Source organism: Lates calcarifer, linkage group LG11 (assembly GCF_001640805.2).
Source record: "Lates calcarifer isolate ASB-BC8 linkage group LG11, TLL_Latcal_v3, whole genome shotgun sequence".
Classification (NCBI taxonomy): Eukaryota; Metazoa; Chordata; class Actinopteri; family Centropomidae; genus Lates; species Lates calcarifer.
This window is the reverse complement of record NC_066843.1, coordinates 2,878,085-2,901,910: the sequence shown is the minus strand read 5'-3', so window position 1 is coordinate 2,901,910 and position 23,826 is coordinate 2,878,085. Positions and strand designations below refer to the sequence as shown.

Genomic DNA, 23,826 nt, shown 5'->3' with positions numbered 1-23,826 from the left:
ACCAGCGCACACTTACAAACACAAACACACACACACACACACACAAGGATTCCTGCTTAACAACATATTACAACACAGAGAGAGAATCTACACGTTGAGGAAATTAGTTTCACCTCTGCAGGGAGCGGTTTGGTATTGATCTGTAAATATAAACAACATCTAACCTCAATTTAAAATAGATAAAGTCAAGTTTTATTCATGTTTTTGTCTTCATGTTCCATATGAACAATAAACAATAAAACAGAGGATTTAGATATAAAGGTTCCACTGAGCACATGTCTTCTACATGTTTCTAAAATTACAAAAACATTGCATTTATTCTAACATCTAATAATACAATAATTCGTTTTTTTGACTGATTGATTACATGATCGTGAATGTATAAAAAAAAAAAAAAAAAAAAAAACTCACCATAACTTCCCAGAATCCGTCCAACCTTTCTTTATTATTATCAGTCATTCTAATTGTATTATTGTATTTGTATGTATTGTAGTTATGTTTGTGTTTGCTTAGAAAATGCTGAAAAATGTTAATAAACAGATTGGAGAAGAAAAAAACAACCTCCCGCAGTCGAAGGTGATCCTCAGATATTTTGTCTTGTTGATCATGAGAGATCATGAAGCTCTTGAAAAATGACTGACACTCAATTATTTCTTCGCCAATTGGCTAATCGATTAATCAGTGAACTTTTTCAGCTCTAGCTGCGTTAACTGTTGTTAAAAAGTAGATTTAAAGATCGAGGTTCAAGGTCAGGTTTATTCGCATGTAGTTCTTGAAATACACTGACTCCCAGTTTGTTGTAGAATCAATTTCAAGATTCTTCTGATTACTTTCAAGTCAAAACTCAGTCTGGCTCTGCAGTACATCTCTGAACTGTTAACCCCTGATTCTGCACCTATACCCCTCAGATCAGAGGAGGCCAGGTGTTGTTAAGAGCCACAGTCAAGGCTTAAATCAAAGGGGGACCATGCTTTTAGAGTTCTAGCCCAGATAAAACTTAATGTACGTCAGCTAAGATCAGATGCAGGCAGATTGGGAGGGAGGGGGTGATGGGGGGGAGTTATAGCTGTATGTATAGCCTATCCTACATCTGTCTGATCTCTTGAATCAACATCCACGATTGGTTGGAGACCTGGTTGGATCATTAATGCGGACGGATGATCATAAGTGGATACGAGGACTCGAGGAAGGAGGGGGGTTAACATTGACGAGCCTGTGACTGTCAGACTGAAATAGGTAGTTTTGTTGTGTCCCTGCGCTCGGTGGTATGTGCGCCTTCAACGACAGCAGCTTGGGCTCATTTACAGTAATCAAAGCCTGCTCTTCTTCTGGGAGATTAACTCATTCTGTCGTCGCGGCCCCATCCTCCTGGAAACCATGACGATTAAGAAGATGTGTCGTAAGTACACGCCTGCATGTGGAGACTGATTGTGATGGTTATCACGCACTGCGTAGGTCATCGTTACACATCCGATGGACCACCGGAGTATTTACATTGAGGACCCTCGTGTTTATCCAGGCGCTGTGGGAGACTTTCTGTTTACCTAGTTCGACTCACTTTAAAGTCGTCCTACCTTCAGCTTCATGCTTTCTGTCCTTTTAGCTCTCATCACTAACATGTGTTTCCAAAAGCTCTGGCAAAGACTCGGCTTCCCTTCAAAGGGGAATGCCTCCTGGTTTGCAGCCTACCTGGCAGAGTAGTAATACCTGTGTCATGTTGCTACGAAATCCAGGATTTACTGTAAGCTGCCTGTTCAAACAGTCTGAACCCGCTGACTTGAACCGCTGCATTTTATTAGGGATGCTAAGCCGTAATATGATGTAACAGGCCTGTCTACGACCAGTCCTCCCTCTCTTGGTTTGTTGCTCTCCGAGCAGCATCTGTTTCTTGTACTTTGCGGAGTGCTTTTCAGGCAAAGACGTTAGAAACTTGGAAGTCAGATTCAACCCTACGAGGTTGTAAATAGTCTGTTTTCCTCTGCTAGGGCCGCCCAGTAAGAGCTGGTTCCTAGAGGCCAGCTACGTTTCGTCTTGAGGCAGCTCTGACATTTCCTGGAGCAGGAAAATAATCTGTCTGTTGGGGAAGGAAGGCAGATTTGCAGAACGGCCTCAGGTCCTTGAGTGTGTCCTTGCAGCTTATACTCCTCAGGACACATGCTGTTGCTTCATTATTTCAGGGCCTTCCATCTGACCTGCTCAGGGAACAAAGGTTTAATATCCAGCTTTTGCTCGTAGAGAGGATGACGGGCAGCTTTATTTTCACCGAATTATTCCCTAACGCATGTAGCAGGAGTTTAAGTTGCTTTACGCATTTTGGAAAGTTCGTGACCTTTCCTTATCACCAAGCAAAACAGCCCCGATCCTGGCTCTATCACCCAACAGTTTTGAATTTACACACCAGGTTTTAACCTGATTTTATCCACCAATTGTGGTTGTTGAACCTTATTAAATCCTCCAGAATCTAAACACCTTGGCCATAGGTGAATTTCAAGAAACAATATTCCCGTTCCCCTCAATACACCCCCACGTAACTTCAGTGCATGTGGTCGACTGATGTTACCAAACAATGTTCACGCTAAGAATGACATAAGGATTGAAAAGAGGATTTGTGAAGACTATAACAGTGGAACCCCCTCCCCCCTCCTCCCTCTCCTCTCCCCTCGGTTCACGGAGGATTATATCTCTGCAATTGAAACTTGGCAGGGCATCTCTCCGCCTCCAAAATCTAACATTTCAGATCACACACATACACTGTGAGTCTGACTTTCTGCCTGGACTGGCGACTGTTTGCGGAGAGACTGGCGAGGGGCAGAGATATGGCCGGAGGGAGCAGGAGATGAGAGAGTGGAGGTGAAAGCAAAACAGCAGACAAACCAGTAGGTAACATTTCTCATGCCTCCCCTCCTCCTCCTCCCCCACCGTCATCTACTGTACTTTTGGTGAATTTGTGCAACTGTATCCCCACCGCTGCAGAAAATGCCATCCCCTCAGCTGATGGATTATAATCATGTCTGATTGCGATTGTCTCACCGAGGCAGACTGTTTATAAATGTGACATTCACACTTCTGACGAGGATTTGGCATTGCCTACGCTGCTCTCCAGATGTGTTTATATACGATTAATGTTTAGAGATGGCGGCGGTGGGGTCTCTGTTGAGTAGAAGTGTGTAGTGTTATTGGACAGCAGACACATTCTTACCCGTTGACTCTTTCTTCATGTTGAAGGTGATGACTTTGCCCTGGAGGGAGATTTGATTGCTGCAGTAACAATACTGTGTTGACGCACAGGAGCTAAAATAGACTCTGGGTGATAATTATTAACAGTTGACGGGTGTTTATGGCTTTTAGGGTGAGAGTTCAAAATGATCAAGAAGTGTTAAATACACTGTCATGGATGTGGACTTCCATAATCGCAAGAACATTGTTTAGTTTTTTCACTTTTCCACAGTTAGTTGCATTCTCTCTTGTAATTCACACTACTGGATTTCATTCGGAGAATTTCATTACCTTTTGAGCTATGCTAGGGATGGTTGGTCCACCACTTTCATCCAGATTGACGTAACTTAACAACTATTGGAGTGACGTCCATAAGGTTTTGTACAATCATCAATGATCCCCAGAGGATGAATCCTACTGACTTTGGTGATGCCTTGACTTTTTCTGTAGTATTGTCAGATCAAAGTTTTTACTTATCCTATGAACATCGACTTTATGGACTAGCACAATATTTTTAAAGCTATTCATGATCCGCAGGGGATGAATCCTTGTGACTTTGGTGATCCCCTGACTTTTCCTGTTGTACCACCAGCAGATAAATTTCTTCACCTATCCTACGAATATGTAAATATTGACGTGATAGATTAGCACAAACATTCATGGTCCCCTGACCTTTTCTGTAGTACCACCAACAGACAAAATTTTCACTTATCTCGTGAAATATGTAAACATTGACTAGATGGATTAGCACAAAATTTTTTGCACACATTCATGGCTCCCAGATGATGTATCCTAATGAGTTTCATGATTCCTTTAACTCCTTTGGCACCAACATGTGGCTGATATTTGTCATTTTGGGTTAAATGTCTAGACAACCAGTGGATGGATGAAGATGTTAGCATGCTAACACACTAAACTAATATGGCAAACATGTTAAACATTACCTGCTAAACATCAGCATGTTAGCATTGACATAGAAGCATTCAGCTCAAAGCACCACTGCGCCTTTAAGTACAGTTTTATATCATTACAGTGTCGGTTGTATACATAAATGAACTCATTTATATACATTACTGACGGTAATAATACAATGATACAGATGATACAGATTGTAAAATTGGGAAAGTTGCCCCCGTTAGCTTCCGTCAGATGCAGCTGAAAGCATTCGGCACAGGAAATATGGTCAGAAGGGTTGTAAACATAAACTACAGCCGTCCACAAATATGTAAATCATACAGAATTTTATCACATACTTCACTGTTATTAACCTTGTACTCACTGCCCTTCTCTGCTGCGCCCTCTCTGAATCTCGATGGACATTGTAGACTTTCTGCACGTCGAATGTCATGCCTCAATTTACGACCATTAGCAACTTTCTCTCCCCGTTCCACTTAGAAATTACGTTTGTTCTGACTGCAGCTTCAGTCTTGTCCTGTCCTGTACTTTTCTCCAGTATGGATTTAGCCATTAAGTAACTGCCCGTCAGACCCGTCAGTCACAGATGGTCCGACAGCCAGGGGCCACATCACATTGCTACTAGCTGTCTCATTCTTTAACGCACTCATCAACTATTATCTCTTCCTCTATCAGGAGCTCCATATCATGCTGTATTTAGATTCTGGCAGTTTCTGCTTTTTCCATTTAGAGGATGATGCGCAGATTACATCTCTTGAGTTGTTTCTTCATGTCCTGTTTAGCCATCGCCTGCTGTGTTTGGGTTGCCTGCAGTCATGCTTCTTTACTTCCCTTAGGAGCCCCAAGCCAAATACTCAAGGACATTCCTGCTGTGTGAGTGAGTGGTAGGTGTCCCTGGTCGTACTTAATCCCCATTTAAGAGCAGAGCCGGACGGCCAGAATGGTAACACTGTGGATCCTCACTAGCTACAGGAGAAGAATGTTTTGTTAAGATGGTGTATAAACAATCCACAGTCTTCACGTTTGACAGATCAGTTAGAGAGCCATGGGTGCATCATTATCCAACCGTGAATACTGTGCAGACCGGCACGTTCCCTCAGAAATAAATCTGTTTCTTCCCACCGTCTCTCTCCACAGACAGGATGACAAACCAGTCGACAGCCAACCAGTCCAACGCAAACAAGGAGAAGGAGAAAGAGGAAAACCAGCGAGATGACAACACGGAGGTTGCGTATAAAGATGCGGGACACTGCAGCCGCAACACCCACAACCTGCTGCTGGGACTCACTGTCATGGGTACGCATGGAGAGGTTGAACTCTGCTTTTACTCCCATCAAGATAAAAGTCAAGGCATCCAGTGACTTCAAGAGATATTTGACCAAACAAGCCTTTTTTAAAAATCCCAAATCCCCACATTCTTTACTAATTAAGTACAATTTGAGGTCAGTTTTATGGCCGTTTGTGCTGCGGCAAATATTAACACGCACAATCCTAAATGTACAGCCTCCGTGATCATTTTCCCACGAGACATCTCAGGCTTGTTGTTGTCTTTAGTCTGCCTCTGTAAACACTTTGGTATGTTTCTGCGTAGCTGTGTTCTTTGTCAAAGAAAAAAAAAAAGCCCCTGCGAATTCGAGAAGTGTGTTATTTTTGTCGGTCATTTGTCACCCAGATTCAAACCCAGATTTAAACCCGTTTACATTACAGTAGACGGTCCTCATTAGTCAGAGGTCTCTTACATGTCAGATGTAAAACAACACAGTTTTGGGAGCTGGAGAAGTAGGCCAGTGTATCCACCATTAAAGTACAAACTGAAGTACATACAGTAGCATTTATCTGTGATTTTCTGCTTCTCAAGAACCTAAAACAACTCTAAAACTCTGACTAATGAGCAGCTCTTTGGGCCACTGACATTTTTAAATGGTTGAAGACACTAATGTGGAACTAATTTGCAAAATTATTGCAGAACGAAAACAAAACTTAATGATTTAATGATATAATAATATTAATAATAGTCGTTATTTGGGTCCATATACATCAATTTATCCCCACATGAAGAAAAAAAACAACTTTAAATCAACATTATCTGTTTCCAGAAAATACACTGACTAATTAACTCTGCTCTCTGTAGGTGTTGTTATGGGAGCAGTGTTTGGGATGCTGCTGCGGTACATGAAGGTGACGGACAGCGCCGCACTCACCATGGTTTCCTTCCCTGGAGAAATCCTGATGAGGATGCTGAAAATGCTCATCCTGCCTCTAATCATCTCCAGTCTTATCACAGGTCTGTCACTGTACAAAAATACACACATACAAGGAATGTTGTGAAATGAAATGTTGTCTCTCAGACCACTGTTTTCATTCAGTATTGCAGATTTGATTGTGGTTGTGAGATAGATATTTTTCCTCAGACTTCTTATTTAGGTCTAATAACAGGTCAGGATTTCCACTTTGGGTCCTCGAAAACCACTGACTGAATCTTAACTGTACATAGTATTGATCTAAAATGCTAAATGACTAAATTGTGCATATGTTAGCATTCTTGTTTGTAGCATCTAAGAGAATTTGTGAGGTGGAATAAAGTTCATTTCCCAAATGTTCCAAGTACATCACAATAAGAGGCCAGCTAATTTATGTCTAACTAACCGTAATAAACTATACTTTAGTTAATGCTAAAATGCTAAAGTTTTCGCACTAAATATCAGCATGTCAACTGTATGTAACATGCTAAGGTTAGCATGCTAATAGCAGTTCTGAACTCAAGACATGTCACTGTACAAAGTGTAGATTGGAGATATAGGAGATACCTCTAAAACTAATGATCAAATCCATGTCAACATTGCACAAGTATATCACACAAACATGGTAAACATTAGTGTATTACCAAGCTATACTGATATAAAATGCTAAATGCTATATGCTAAATGTCAGCATGTCTACAGGCTAACTGTACGCAAGTTAGCGTTCTTACATTAGCCTGTTAAGGGCAATTCTGAACCCAGGAAAATATTTTACATTTCTGTGGTGGCATAGTGGGATTATTTAAACAAAAACACTTACTTCATAAGATGAAAGACTTATGAAAGTGACCACCATGGGATGCTTGTAAAATTATTTAAAATGTGTTGTTGTTGATGTTAGAATATGTAGCAGAGAACAGAAAAACATTGTAACTGGGAGAAGCAAAGCAACAGATGTTATATACTTTATATTTGTGCAAAAAGCCACTTTCATTCACTCTGTGGACATTTACAGTGGTCGTCTTTATTATCAGTGACTCTAATGGTCGTCTGTCTCCTTCAGGGCTGGCATGGTTTAGACGCCCGCTCCAGTGGCAGGATGGGTAGTAGAGCCATGGTGTACTACATGTCCACCACTGTGATCGCTGCCATCCTCGGGGTCATCCTGGTGCTGGGAATCCACCCGGGGAACCCCAAACTGAGGGGAGGAGCATCGAGCACGGCCCCGAAGAACCAGGAGGTCAGCAGTCTGGACGCCTTCCTGGACCTGATCCGAAACCTGTTCCCTGAGAACCTGGTGCAGGCCTGCTTCCAGCAAGTACGTCTCCAGATCTGGTTTTATGACTCATTTGTGCACAACATAGGTTTGCAAACATCAAATATGAACACCGTAAACATGGAATAAGGGTTGGAAAAGATAAATTGTGTGACCAATACTTGAAAAATTTGTTATTCAGTTAGTTTTATTGTCCAGTATGGCCAAAAGCTGTTTTGTCAACAGGTTTATCCAGCAGTTGACAAAACAATTTCACAACTAGGTATTTAAATAAACTTTGGAGCTGCCAAAATGGATGAGAAGTCCTTCAAGTGTCCGGAAAATTATATTTGAGCATCTGCTACTCCATAACAACTGACTGAACTGACGGTTTCTGGGATCGGAAATAAAGAAAAATCAAAATTCTGCCACATAATGTTCTGTTTATTTTCATACTCTCCTCCAGTCTTTGTTTTTTTGTTGGGAAATACCGCAGTGTTTATCCCTTCATCCGTCAGTAGAGTAGTCAGAAGAAACACATGACTGAGGAGCTTCTAAATCAACCTTGAGATGAGATTGTTTCATCAGCGGTTGGCAACAATTATCATCCAAATTATAAGATTTTAAAGTTGCCCTCCGCGTTCTCCTGAAAAAGGCCATAGTTGAAGTCATTAGCACGTCTGTACAAGGTATCAGTGAATGGTTTGACAGAATGAAGGAGCTGCAGAGAGTTGCTAACGACTGGTGATTCTCTGGAGAGCCTAGTTGACCTCTGAACTTCATTCACAATGTTTTCTACATGTGTTAGTTAACCGAATGAGTGAAGGCAGGATTTGACTCAAGGGGTTTTGGCTACAAACAGACCAAAAGGCCAAGGCTGCGTCCTGGAGGTGTAACCTTTGAAGTGTAAATGTCCGGTTAAAGGAACAGGACAAGGAACTTGGAAGTTCCGACTTCTGAGTACAACTGGAACGCACCATTAGCTTAGCTTAGCAGAAAGACTAGAAGCAGGTGGAAACAGCTAGCCTGGCTCTTTATGTGGCAAATGCTAAATTAATTGGATAAACTAGAGTGGCACTTTGACTGGATACACACCAAAATTTTATGGGTTCGTCCCTGACCCCGGCGTCATCCCTCCACCAAATTTGGTGCAAATTGGTTCAGTACTTTACAAACAAACAAACAACAGACACAGGTGAAAACATAACCTCCTCGGTGGAGGTAATGATCGACAGACTCCTCATACCTGTAGATGCAACCCTACTTGACTGTATCCTCACCCAAATTGAATGGGTTCGTCCCTGACCTAGTGCACCATCCCTCCACCAAATTTGGTGCAAATTGGTTCAGTATGTTTTGAGTAATCCTTGCTGACAATAAACAAACAAACAACAGACACAAGTGAAAATTGGTGGAGGTAATGATCGGCAGATTCTTCAACATAACACAAACCTGTAAATGCAGCCCTAATTAAGCAGTTGGGGGAAACTGACACACAAAATAATACTAAAAAAAATGATAAACACCTTGAATAATAACTGAAAAATAAGATTGTAATTTACTCAGTTACAGTAATGGTCACTTCACTAAGCAGCAGGACTCTGGAGACGGCTACAGTTCATCCAAGCTGATCATTTTAAAACGATAATCCAAGTCTCAATCATGATGTGACAGTTGTCTTCTTCTGTTTTTTTTTTTCCTCTGTTCTTTCTCTCTCTGTCATGCGTGTATGTCTGAATGATTAGAAGTAGTTGTCTGTGTTTGACTGGGTGAGGGTCAGCCCTTCTGCTCCTGCTAATCTCTTTACATCTGTAACGCCACATCCTTATTTACCACAGCGAGGCATCTGCTGGTGAGGAGGGAGCTTATACACTCCTGCTGTCTCTCTCCTCCTCTTCTTCTCCCTGTCTGTTTTTTCCCTTTACGCCTTTCAACACATCTCTCTCTCTCTTCTTTCTCTTTTCTCTGTCTGTTTTACTGCTTCTTTTGTTTGTACCCATCAGGGATTCATTGAAGTCATAAAAGGGGTAATTGCTTTTGCAGGAAGGACTCGTCCTTCCCCTTCCCAACCTTTCAACCTTCTTGTCTTCTTCTTGTGAGAGTCTCTTGTTCTCTGTTTGGCTTTTGTCTTCAAACACTAATCTGAGTTTATTGTGCTGCTGCCAAGCTTTTGTTTGCTCACATACACACACAGTAAGAGTTGCAAAATCATGGGTTTTTGCCGTGCGAACTGGAATCATGTCGGCTTAGTTTTACTGTAGCCTCAGCCCCTGATCAATCATGTTTGTGGTTCTGTCGTCCCTGCAGGTTCAGACGGTGCTGAAAAAGGTGCCAGTCACAGCACCAAACCAAACTGAACCCATTTTAGTAAACAGGAAGAAACTGGAATACAAATGGGGCATGAACGTGCTCGGTGAGTTCATCATTTCATCAGGCTTCATTTGAGGTTTATTTAACTTTAACTGACTCGCTGCTCTGCGTCTTCCTCCAGGCTTGATCGGCTTCTTCATCACCTTCGGGATCTGCATGGGCAGGATGGGCGAGCGCGGGAAGATCATGTGCGACTTCTTCAACATCCTCAACGAAATTATCATGACGATGGTCTCCATGATCATGTGGTCAGTGGCTTGTGTGTCTGTCTTTGTCTGTGTTTGCAAGCACGCAAAACATGCATCTCTGCTTTTGCTCATGGGCCAAGCTTTGACATTCTGGAGATACCACACACAAGGAGGTCAGTGACAGTGATGGATAAGGTGGAGGTTGTGTGTGCACGAGACAAATTGTGGGAACGAGCGAGACGGGGTCGGACGGCGAAGACCGATAAGGAGAGAAAGGAAGAGGGGGAAAGTGTGTTAGTGAAGGACACGGACAGATGGAAAGAGAGAGAGAGAGAGAGGGTTTCCCTGGGACACGCTGGAGTCTGTGGTATGCCGGGGAGTAGCAGGAGCCAGGGCCCGGAACAATGTTGTGGGTTCCCAGGGGAGGCGGGGTGGAAGATCTCCAAAATGTAATGGATCCACCAACGGCAGAGGAGCCACTTGGCAGCAGAGCAGAAAGCAGATGCGGGCAGGAGGGACAGCGGGACGTGGAAAAGATGCATGTGAGAGCATGCCTTCGGAGATCGGTGCACGCCTTGAGGCTTCGCAGGACCCCCGGCCGGCCCGAAAGAGTAGTGGCACTCGGGAGAAACGAAAGGGGAGGGGAAGAAGGGGAGAGCGGGTAGGCGGTTGGACGAAAAACAGCAGGATGCTTGTCTCGCAGCTCTCCTAGGCCATCTACATGTGCAGCTGGACACCAAAGGAATTGTGTCCTTGTTCGTATCACTCGCTCAATATAAACAGATTACTCACGGGCCTATGGAGCGAGCCAAACACAGAGCCCAGTGTATACAAAAACACGTATCATACAGGGAACGCATCCATCAAACCATATACTCTGCGCACTCCACCAAACAACTGTCAGTGGATGCCAGCCTCGGGGGTCGGCGTGCAGCTGACCTGAGAGAGCAGGCCGCTGTCGTGATGAGACCTGCCCTGACTCAGACCAGGAAGAGCTTAAAGGGGAACGCCGCTTTTTTTTTTTTTTTAATTCACATGTCCCGCAGCGGTCGGCGTTCGTGAACAACTGCACTCCAAAGCTGGAAACCAGAGATCCAAGAATGTCATGTCCTCAAGCAGAGAAAAAAGCCACCCTTGACAACGAATGAAGATTGATTAGGTGTTGGTCTGACATCTCACAAAAACGAATATTTGAGGGAAAAAATAAATACTTTTTTTTGTTGTTTTTCTGGAAAAACTGGTTTTTGTTTTTAGAGAGTTCATCTTCAGGTTTCAAGCACAAATATCAGAAAAAAAAACAAGATGAAGATTAGATTCATTTTAGATACATTAGAGCTGCAGCAACCATTTTCAATAACTGATTAAAGTGATTTTTCAAACAAACATTTAATGATTCCAGCTCTTAAAACATGAAGGTTTGCTGCCTCCCTGTGTCTTACATCAGAGTAAATTTACTGTATTTGTGTTTTAGACTGTTTATCCAACAAAACAACAACAACTTTTCACCATTTTCTTGATGTTTAATGGAACAAAAATAAACAGAGGATTAATCACTAATGAAAATAATCACTAATTGCAGAGCTAAAATACATTATATTGTTTTTTTTGTTTGTTTATTTTCCTCAAGAATCAAGTTATTTACATATATATAAATACCACAGTAAAAACATCTTCAGCAGCAGGTTCAAAGTGCTTTATGTAGAAGAAATTATTAAAAAATGATTCAAAAGATTCTTATTCCAGCCTCATACAGTGATAAAGAAAATAAAAAGATATAAGATGTAAGGGGAAAGTATATATAAATATAGCCAGTCCTGTAGAGAATTAAAAACATGAAAATATAAAATAAACTCTTCAGTCTTTTCAGCTCTGTTGTTTCTCCCTGACTCTGTGCTCAGGTATTCTCCTGTTGGCATCGCCTCTCTGATTGCGGGGAAGATCGCCGCCATCGGAGACCTGGAGGTGGTGGCCAGGCAGCTCGGCATGTACATGGTGACCGTCATCGTGGGCCTGGTGATCCACGGCGGCCTGATCCTACCGGCTATATTCTTCGGCATCACCAGAAAGAGCCCGTTTACTTTCTACTCTGGAATCTTCCAGGCCTGGATCACGGCCTTGGGCACTGCCAGCAGGTACGACAGCCTGCAGGGAGTGTGTATGTACAGTATGTGTGTGTCAAAGTTCCCCCGTTTTGGCATGTGTTAACACATGTGTGTCACATGTTTCTTTTACAGCATCTATTCCCCGAGCAGCTGCTGTAGTTACTATGATTGATCGGCGCGGTCTGCTACTCGCTTTCTGCCGTCGGGGTTAAATCTGAAAGAGGCTAAAGGCAAAAATTCTGCATTTACGCAACTGATCTGACAAATCAGGGCAGCAGAGCCAAATGTGTGTACACACAGGCTATCATAGACAGGCCATGTCAGACAGATCCTGTGTTGTACATGTCTGAGCCTTTGGATTAGTCGTCAGCAGCCAAACTGGCCCCGCTGTATCCTGCCTGCCCGGACTCGGCTTGGCTCGGGCCAGCCTGGGATTCTGCTCTGCTGCTGAAACCAACTGTCATTTTGGCACATTACTGAGGCTTTAGTGAATATGGGTAATCCTATCAACGTTTTCTCTAATTATATTATGACCCAGGCTTAGCGGGGCCGGGAATCAAATTCCTTTAATTCACATGTTGGAGGATTGCAACAGTGGCCTACACCAGCTGTTAGGAGGAGGCTGTCAGCCGACTCAAATTTCTACTGCTTTTTTTTACCCTAAACATTACCCCTTCACCTCCCTCCTCACCTCTGCACTTTTTCTCTTTCACCACCTGTCTACCTATTTTATGTCCTCCAGCAGACACGTAACTCCTGCTCTCCTCTGTTCTCAGCGCAGGGACGTTACCCGTCACCTTCCGCTGCCTGGAGGAAAACCTGAAGATTGATAAACGCGTGACTCGCTTCGTGTTGCCTATAGGCGCCACCATCAACATGGACGGCACTGCGCTGTACGAAGCCGTGGCGGCCATCTTTATCGCCCAGATGAACGACATCACCCTGGACGGCGGGCAGATTGTTACCGTCAGGTAAGGCATGTGATGTTGGTGCTGAGTCTTCAGTTTCCAGAGTCTGAGAGCAGCGATATTAAGGCACCAGTACAGAGTGCTGGAGGGTATTTTTGTAGTCCAACCTGGAAGTTAGCATCACCCTGGTTCCCTCCACAAAAAGCCAGTGGGATTTTTCATTGAGTTTTGGATCATTGCAGAAAATAAACAGAAGTGCTGATTTAAAGCGTTGTTCATCAGATAATTTTCACAGATGAACGCCACTGTTCTGATGTTTGAAGCCTTATTTCAGACATTTAACCAAAAATCCATCGACTTCAGGACGACGATTGGAAGTGCTAACATGCTAACTTACTTCCAGGTTTTAGGACTCATTCCTGCACCATTCTATACTCCATCTAATGGTCGAAACCCCCTCCTCCCTGAGGAAGTAAGAAGGGTTTAAACTACCTCTCAGGATTTACAAATGCATTAGTGAAACTTTACTGCTCCAGAAAACATTTTAAATACAATTAAAAGTGAAAGTACACACCTTAAATCAGTGGATCCAGTACTGGATCATGATGCTTTTTGCAAGAAAACAATGCAGTTCTTATTTTATCTTAATTCACCACAAAGCTGAATAAGAATTTATTGACCTTAAAGACTGATTAAAGGCTTCTTGTGATATCTCATGAACACCTTGTGTGAATTTCTTCAAATTTGGCACAAAGATTCACTTGGACTTGGAGATGACGTGATTACAATTTGAGGGTCAGAGGTCAAAGGTCAAGGTCACTGTGACCTTGCAAAACACGTTTTTGGACATAACTCAAGAATTTACTTGCTAATTATGACAAAAAATTTACACAACTTTTCAAATTGGATAAAAAACTGTGATGCCAAGAGGAAGACATTTGTGAAGCAGCCATGTTTTAGAATTTGTAGCTTCTCTGCAGCAACTTCCATACTTGAAACATTGTCTACTGTCGTGGCTATAGTTTTTTCTATCATAAATCAGCTTTATTGGTCAAGCATGTGAACACACACAAGGAATTCGACTGTTTTTTTGTTTCTTACCCACTAATACCACAGACATACACCAGAACAAGAACAACAAAGCTTAGCAAAGTCAAATTTTATTTATCCCTGACTGGTTGGTGGAGGCATACAACCCCAAGGCAATAACTCTTGTTCTGTGCTGTATCTGCTCGTCCGGCATGTACAGTGTTGCCCTTGTTGTTGCAGCTAAGCAGCCAGCGTGACCAAAACACAGAGTGTTTGGGAGTTTCTACAGAGGATGTAAAAGAGATTAAAGGCCTAATGTGTGTGTTACATTATCCAAATATTTTAATTGTGAGATGCACCACCACTCCACCCATCTTTTACAATTTCACAACATTGTCAGTACAAAATAATGTCCTGCAGTGAAAAAACAGTTTGGGAACAACTGCCTTAAAGGTGCTATATGTGAGTTTTTGCTATCGCTACATAGCTAACATTAGAATAAAAAATAAGCAAAAACAATTAGCATCATGAAATACATGAACATTTACATAATTTACATGTCAGAAGCTTGCTAATAGTTTATCATGGGGATTTATTTTCTTAGCTCGATGTGAGAAGCTGTTTGTTGTCCTTTTTATTGTTTGCAACATCTGCTGATTATAGTTTTTGCTATCGCTACATAGCTAACATTAGCATTAGCAGCAGTTTACTTGCCATTCTAGAAGAAGAAGAAGAAGCAACACCAGTGTTAGCTCTTTTTTTGGCTTGTATTTCTTGTCCTCTACTGAAGTTAGCATGCTAACCAGCTAGCCCCGGTCTATTCCATCTCGTAATACCACTGCGATAGTGAGTCACAGTCTGCCCTCAGTCCAACATGAGATAATAAAGAAGTAGCACCACTAAGAGGATGTATTCTAACCTCTTGTAAACACAACAATGGCTTAAATAAGTAGCTGTTAATGCTGACGCTAGCTATTTAGCGATAGCAAAAACTCCCATATAGCACCTTTAAGGTAGGAATTCCAGGAGTTTCTGGCTCGATGTGAGAAGCTGTTTGTTGTCCTTTATCGTTGTTTACACCATCTGCTGATTATAGTAGGTAACAAGAAGTTCTAGTAGAACAAATCTGAAAGTCACATTACTCATTATAAGCCTTTTCATTGGATGTGGCGTTGAATCTGTTTAACTGTTCAAAGTTTTAAGTTGAAATGATTCCAAGGGGCCACACGCTGCATAACTCCAAGTCCAAACATTCCTCATGTAACTGCACTAATTGTAAATATGTGGTCAAAGCGACCATATGACTTGCATCAATTTTAGGTGGTGTGCTGTATTGTATAGGGATGAATGGCCGTCTAAAACGCTGCATGAATGCTGTAAGAAAGCGGTGACATGCCAGTTTTACATTTCAGAACATTTACGTCTGATTAGAACCAGCCTACTTGGATCAGACTGCTTGTTGTGGCCATGGTTTACAAATGATGCTCAGCACTTTGAAGTTGTTTATTGAATGTCTTTCATCATTGGCTCTTTCCCACCAAATACCAAAATCTAATTTTGAAAAGTTATGTACGACTATTGTGTCATCTGTGGTGGAATCGTTCTAAAATAAAATCCACATGTTGGTGCGTAAATCTCTTGAACATCCCACTAAATCTCCCAGTCACGATGGGGTGATAATTGGCGCTACAGTTTGTCAGAAACGATTGAGATGTAACGCAGAGCTCTGAGATCACATGAAAACACCATGCAGTAAATATCACAGCTTAGAGCTGGAGTCCAAACAGGCCTGAGGTCACATCTGGGACCAACGTGAACTGATAATTCCTCTAATTGCAGACACATCATTACAAGCAGCATTTTTCTGAGTGTTAAAGATTTACGTCAGGAAACATATTGTTATGTTGTGGATGTATTTCTTCTGCACATACAGCTTTTATACGAGTGTTAAACATTATACCACACCTTGTGTTTCTTAACACCACGGCTCACCTTCTGCTGTTATCTTTGTGAAGGAGTTCAGTAAATATCTGCTATAAACATTAAAGTAGTTTGATACTAAATGTATGAAAACTCATTCACACCCTTTTAATCTGAAGCCAAGTAGTATCCAGTACCTTTTAGTGCTCTTACATACCAAGTTTATTGGGTTTATTGGCGGCCGTTCAGCCGAGTGAGCGTGCTGAATCAGCAGCGAAAGCACCCAGTGAGTTCTCTGATTGGCTGCTTGGCCCAGTGAATCAGCAATTCCCGCTATTATATGTGGTTTAACCTCTGCCTTTTCTGGTGTTGTCAGAGTCTGACAGCACCACAGTCTTTAAGTTCTGCAGATGGCGTTTTTTTAAACTGAAAAATGTCACATTTTTTTCACATTGTGTCACCCTTTTTGTTCATAACTTAACTCTTTTTGCATCTGAAAAGCCTTTTCTGTGTCTGCTGTGAAATGGGGCTGTTCATTTTGGCTGCACACAAGAAACACACTGTTCAGAGGATTGAAGAGGGCAAACCACTTTACAACTGTCCAACAGCGGGGCAAAGAAAAGTGAAACTTTATGGTGCCAGTTCACAACTCATATTCCAAGTGTATGAAACTGTTTCTCAGACACAGAACTTAAACTCTGGCCGTCAGCTGTAGTCTTTGTCCAAGTCCAAGTACACAAGGTGATGTGGGTGAAATACATAAAACATTACAACTACGTTGTCGGCTTTACTCCCTTAAGGTTGGCTAAATGTAAATGACGGTGTTCCAGTTGAGAAGTCGGAAAAACATGGATGCTCACAGAGCTTTTAGAGTTGCTCTTTCGGAGTATAGACAACTTCAGAACAAATGGGCAATCCACTTAAGAACTTTCCTAAAACGGCATTCAAACTTAACTGTTCAAGAAAAGAAGAAACTTTGACTGTGAACCGTTTCAAACATATCCTGGACTAGCGATTGTCATTGCTAACCATTGTTAGCAATACCACTTGATGACAATGCTCTAGATGGTATTTTGCACATATAAATGGATAAAAACTGAACAGTACTATGTGTATGACTGACTTAATGTGAAACAAGTAAGACAGAACTGCTATAAACAGTAAAACCAGCAGAGTGTTCACTACAATTGATGCAGGTAGCAGCCATCTTGAATTCTTATGTCGGGGTTGTTGGGATCTCTCAGACTTTCCGAGGTGGAAATCCGACTTCAGGGGGCGTTCCAGTTGAAATTTGAGACTAGGAACTCAGAAATTCCAATTTCCGAGTACAACTGGAATACACCATTAGCGTAGCTTAGCAGAAAGACTTGAAACAGGTGGAAACAGCTAGCTTGGCTGTTTGTATACCAAACACTTAATTCATTGAATAAACTAGAATAGGACCTTAACTGGATCGCACCAAATTAATGGTTCGTCCCTGAACTATCCCCCATCCCTCCGGCAAGTTTGGTGCAAATTGGTTCAGTGCTTTTTGAATAAACTGCTGACAAATAAATAAACAAACAACAGACACAGGTGAAAACATAACCTCCTTCAGGGGAGGATTCTTCAAACATAATGCAAACCTGTAAGTGCAACCCCAACAATACAAAACAAGTATTCAGACTAGGAACTCAGAAATTCCGACTTCTGAGTACAACTTGAACACACCATTAAAAGACATGCAAGTGGCATAAAACTGGAGCCGACCTTTGACCTTCATATTGATTTTCCAGGACCTTTCTTCAAGTTGAAGTTGGCTAATCTTTCCTCTCTCTCCTCCCCAGTATGACCGCCACTCTGGCCAGCGTTGGAGCCGCCAGTATTCCCAGTGCCGGACTGGTGACCATGCTGCTGATCCTGACGGCTGTTGGTTTGCCCACCCAGGACATCAGTCTGCTCATCGCTGTCGACTGGCTGCTGTGAGTCAGGTGTCTGATAGGTGTAGTGAATGATGGTCATATGTGTTCAGCTCTGATCATTTCAGTCGCTGACGGTGATACTGTTTGTCCACTCAGTGACAGAATGCGTACCTCCATCAATGTGGTGGGCGACTCATTCGGTGCTGGGATCGTGGACCACTTGTCCAAGGCGGAGCTCACCGAGCTCGACGCAGCGGATATGCAAATGCTCCCGCCTGAGGAGGAGCTCGATTTCATCCCGCCGCCGCCGATCCTCACAGAGATGGACCTGGTCGACCCGCTCAAACCGCCCGAGCTGCCACCTCGCTCCCCTCGCCCGCCCAAACAAAACAACCATGGTCACGTCCTCTCCCAGTCCCACTCCATCACTTACTCGCCGTCCCGCTCTATCCGATCTCCGTCACCTCGCTCCATCCGTTCCCCTTCTCCGCGCTCCGTTTGCTCTCATTCTCCCCGACCTTTCCATACTCATTCACCACGCCTCCTCCGCAGGACGGAGCCGGGCTACTGCGCTCTGCCCAGCCACGATAACCAGGTATGTACCCACCTCTTCTTCTTCCTCTTCCTGTACTGTAATGCCTCAAACTGCATGTTTAATCTACTTTTTGGAGAACTGGAGATTGGTCAACTTGCCAGTGGAACTAAAACTAAAAGAGATCTAGTTTGCTCTCAGATCACCTGAATTACAATAAACTGAAAGGTGATCATGGGATTTTTGCCCAATTATGCTAAAAAAGTACAGCCTACCCGAGCTTTCAGTGATTATCATCATGGGTTAAGAATGATTTTTAAAATAGATGAACCCTTTTAAAAACACAGTAGATTATTACTTCATTTGGATGGAACTAATTAACCTATATGAAGTACATGTGCATGTAAACGGTATGTATCTAATATAACTAATGTCTTTATAGAGTGGTGCAGGAATGAGTCCTAAAACCAGGAAGTAAGTTAGCATGTTAGCACCTCCTGTTCTCATGTCTAAGTCAACAGGTTTTTGGTTAAATGTCTGAAATAAGGTCTGTGGTTTTAACTCAAGCTCAAGACATTTTCAGGTTTTATTCTCCGACATAAAATGGGTCAGTAAATCCCCCACTCCTGATGTTTGAAGCTTTTACGTGTCTTAAAAAAGGCGGTTGCTAACGAGTGTCTAAATGAGACTACAGAGGTTGTCGGGGACGTTAACATGAAAACCCATCTACTCACCAGTCCACCTTTACAGCCTCGTTGTGTTTCTACTCACGCTCTTTCAAACTCTCACTAACTTTCTAAGAAGAAAGGCTTTTGTAGAAGAGCTCAGAGCTAAATGAAATGACCAGTTGGAAGCTTAGTGGTGAAGACGTTGACGTCATGTGACCGTGGTGTAGTTGGTTTATAGCCTAACATTAGCTTCTTACTTCTGGAGATTGGATTTAGGCTTCAAACATCAGAACAGTGGTGTTCATCTGTGAAGATTATCTGATCAACTAAACCTGGAAGGATTAGAAACTTTAGCTGGTCGCAGTTTATTTTCTGTAATAATCCAAAAGACAACAAAAACATACCATTGGCTTTTTGTGGAGGGAACCAGGCTGATCATTTGAAGCCCATTTCCAGTCTGACCAGTCAAAGTGATTTTTCACAACCTTGCAACCAAACCTTGTTCTTATAAGTGATTTATAAAGGGTGTTGTATTGGAAAGTGGTGTTATTATATATTTAGAATGTGTGAAACTAGAAGAGAAGGAGCATAAATATCTTAACAAGACACCAGTCTGGATTCCTTTAACGTTTATCATGTGTACATCTGGAAGAGTTCAGTCGGTACAGGCTCCTCGCGGTCCACCCGATCTCATCTGTGTCTCTTTGCCTCCTCAGATTCCCACACTGGCTCGCTGCTACAGAGAGAGAGACAGGGAACGGGAGCGACTGAGGCGAGAGAGCGAAACCGAGGAGGAGGAGGAGAGAGAGAGGGTCCTGGGCGAAGTGAGCGACGGCGAGGAGAGCGACGACACTGCGTACGACCGGCGGCACGCCATCCCTCCGTGCGACCTGCCGTGACCGGATTTTACCACCACAGAAAAAGATTTTCTCCCCTCGTCGATTTGTTTCCGTTGACGCGACAGGTTTCCCCACGTTTTTATCCAGTGGAGGTCCACAGTGGATTTCTACCTGGTTACAAATCTATTTCTTACATCTATTCTGAGTCCACTGATTTTGATTGACGGGACTGATCGATAAGCTCTTTCCACTCCTGAAAACCAGACCTCAGATTTTTTGCTCTTTGCTTTGCTGCAACACCGAGCTTTAAATGAAGAGTTGTTTTCCTTAGTTTACTCATCTCATTTCCTTTTTATAACTCCATCACTGTGTTGATTTATCATTTTGTAACCAAACTTAAAATGCTCCCATATGACTGAAATGAGAATCGTGAGTCTGCTCTTGATAAAATATAAAGTATGTTGGTGTTTTTACCAGCCTTTTAACGCACAACCACCAGTTATTAGTCGCTCCTTAGCTCCAACTCCTTCTCTTCTATTTTGAGTTTCTTGGCAGGAAGTGAAAAAAATATTAATAGTGTTGGGAAATATGTTTATTTTCTTGCTTGCAGAGATTTAGGAGAGAAAACTGATGAGACTCTCATGTCTGTATGTTAGCTTAGCTTAGCACAAAGACTGGAAACAGGGGGAAGCAGCTGTTTTTGGGCAGCAAAAGAAACTGCAACAAGGTTTTGCATTAAAACAGTGTTTAGCTCATTTGTCCATTCGTCCGTCTTTCACATTATCATTTAGTTGTTTTCTTCGATCACAAATTTACTACATTTTCTGCTTTTTATTAGTTTTAGGTCTAATTTTCGTTGTGAAAAACAGGTCTGTGAATGTTTTTCGTCATCGTTTTCAATGTGTGCAGGACTGTATATCCGCGTAACGAATAAACAATATTTCTACACTTATTTTGTTTCAGTGACAAATACAGACTAGCTAGCTGTTTCCCTTTGTTTCCAGTCTTTATGCTAAGCTAAGCTAACCAGCTGCTGGTTGTATCCTCATATTAACGTACAGAGAGAGGTATCAGTGGCATCAATCTAACTCTAGGCAAGAAAAACAAGTAAGAGTATTTCCCAAAATGTCAAACTATTCCTTTAAACGACCTCGAGAATACACCAGCTTCATGTAAACGATAGAAACAAACAACCAGCTGACATTATTTTTATAATTCTCCACCTTTCTGCATCTTTACATTTTCATCCTCGGTGCTCTTCTCCCCCGACAGAAGTCACTATTGATGTTAATATTGTCTATATTATCTATGGTTTGTATTTTCTTGTCGTGGTTCGGTGTCTGAAATGATGAGTAATAGGCAAGATGCTGTTTTGATTTTGTCGTATGTTTAAATTTACTAGTTATTTTGCTGTAAAATAACTTCACCGGTCTCCCTACATCCTTAGGTCTTAACTCAGATTCACAGGTCCAGGTTGTGTGTATATTGTATGCAATAAAATCTTAGAGATTTATTTAAAATAACGTAACAATTCTTCTGTGTTTTCTCTGCCGTTTAAGTAACTTGCGCAATCCGCGGAGAGGGGATTTGCAGTCGAAAGGGGGACACGCGTCAGTGTTTGGTGACTAGGGGGAAAAAAAAAGATATTACTGGATGGAAAAGTTGCAACAGACACACAACACGAAGCCACACTTACACATGGATGAGACAAAGACACACGGAGATACCAACACACTTAATCCTCTCAAAGAAGAGTTAGAGATGGGCGTGCGCAGGGGAGAGTGATGGATGGATGGATGGGAGAGGACTCGGGGAGGGCGGCAGATGGCCAGAAAGACGTCAATCCTTTTCATTCTTCCCAGACAGCATAAGGGCACTGTGGGTAATTGCGAGCAGGACTGACGTTAGCATTGGGTCCCTGCACGTCAGAGAGAGGAGAGCCGAGAGTAAGTTAAGGGAAAAGGTGAAATTGAACAGAAAAGTTTAAAAAAAAAACATCTGATGACGTGTTGACGTTCTAATCTTAAATATTCAGGTTTGTGTCGATGTCGGTGTCTCTGCAATGAAGCGCTAATCTGTTGTGTAGCATGAGAGAGAGCTGTCCAACACATGACGTGAGGGTATCACACCATCTGAGGCGACAGGGGGGTCAGGAATTTAATCACTGCAGCCATCATTGAGAGGACTGTGTATATAAGGGGGGGGGAGGGAGGAGCGTCATCTGCTCCAAAACCCTGTGCATTTTCTTTACTTCAGCTCAATACATTCACTCTCTGGACCTCAAACTGAATAATCCACAAAACTGAACTGCTCAAACTGGACATTTGAAATATTCTTAAACAACTTTGAACCGGTGAAACACATTTTCAGTGTGTACGTCTTAGTTATGTCAAGTAAAATACAACTTTCTTTCTTTTTTATTAAAGTAAAACAAGTTTAACATCAACTTCAAGCCTTTCAAAGATATAATATGGTGTTGATTCTAGTCTTGATTCAGCTTATGGTTGATTAAATATCTGAAAATAGTAAAAAATTATTTTCAGATATTGAATTTGAAACCGAGAGAAGCTGGGACCTTTGGGGGGAAAGTAAATTATTACCAGAATAGATTAGAAGTAGGATTAATGTTTGATTTTACGTCTCAAGGGACCTCAAACTAAATAATCCACAATCAAAAGTTGAATGTTGTTGCAATAAACTGCTCAAACTTGACATTTGGAAAATCGTTAAACAGCTTCAAACAGTTAAAACACACATGACAAATGAAAATAAACACTTGAACAAGTTAAATTATCATTCTGGATACAGAGTCCTCTGTCTCAGCTGCCAAACATCCTCTATAAACCTCGCCAAAATAAATAAAAAACCAACTCAATATATCAGCATCAGACACTGGAACAAATGAGGGTTCTTCACTTGGACCTCGTCAAACAACAAGAGAGGCAATAAAATACAAAACGAAATTTATCCTCAGCAACAACTAGATCACAAAAACACACAAATATTGCTCTTCAGGAAGTTTATTTTATATTTTCCTTCCTCATTTTAGTGCACAAATATCTGTAAATGTAAATTTTATATATTGTTCTGTATCAGCAAGTGTAAGACGTCAATTTAACGTCAATTTCAAGCCTCTGAAAAATCGAATAATATAGTGTTGATATGATTAATCTGACAGTTGTAGTCTTAATTTATCTTTTGTTCGATTAAATATCTGAAAACAGTGACCCAGAACTCAAAGATACTCAATTTGAAACAAAGAGAAAAGCTCAAATTTTTTGACATTTCTGCTTCAGGTGGGAAAAAAGTAAAATATTAATCATCAAAATAAATGCTCTCTTGATTAACTAATCAATAAATAGATCAATTATTTCACCTTTAAATCATATTATCGATGTATAACCAATAAAAGCTGACTTCAGAGAAAGAAAGTAATCACATTTCTTGGAGGAATAACTTAATTTTTGATCATTATTTAGAGTTAAATCTACCACACATAGAAAAGCACAGCACAGTTATTTAACATGTGGTATTGGCTCGGCATCAAAGTTTCATCTGCTACCAGCCAGGCCATGTGTAACCCATTCAGAAATCCATGAGTAATATCAGTATTTTTTATCCCTGACCCAGAAACTAAAACATTCTCTCTTTTTTTTCTGGACATTGTGGAATGAAAATAACATAAATCATCTGGATCATATGGAATAAATGAACAATGATCATTTCAAGATGAGAGGATGCTG

General features: G+C 41.7%; 1 protein-coding gene across 1 annotated transcript; it reads left to right on the top strand.

Annotated features, from left to right (window-relative positions):
* Positions 1-403: 403 nt before the first annotated feature.
* On the top strand, positions 404-20,992 carry slc1a9 (solute carrier family 1 member 9). The gene is made up of 10 exons (XM_018672171.2): positions 404-5,427; positions 6,263-6,422; positions 7,443-7,689; positions 9,934-10,039; positions 10,118-10,244; positions 12,083-12,316; positions 13,063-13,257; positions 17,970-18,104; positions 18,201-18,639; positions 19,961-20,992. The coding sequence occupies exons 1-10, from the start codon at positions 5,274-5,276 to the stop codon at positions 20,141-20,143; spliced, it is 1,980 nt and encodes a 659-aa protein (XP_018527687.2). The 5' UTR covers positions 404-5,273; the 3' UTR covers positions 20,144-20,992.
* Positions 20,993-23,826: the final 2,834 nt, after the last annotated feature.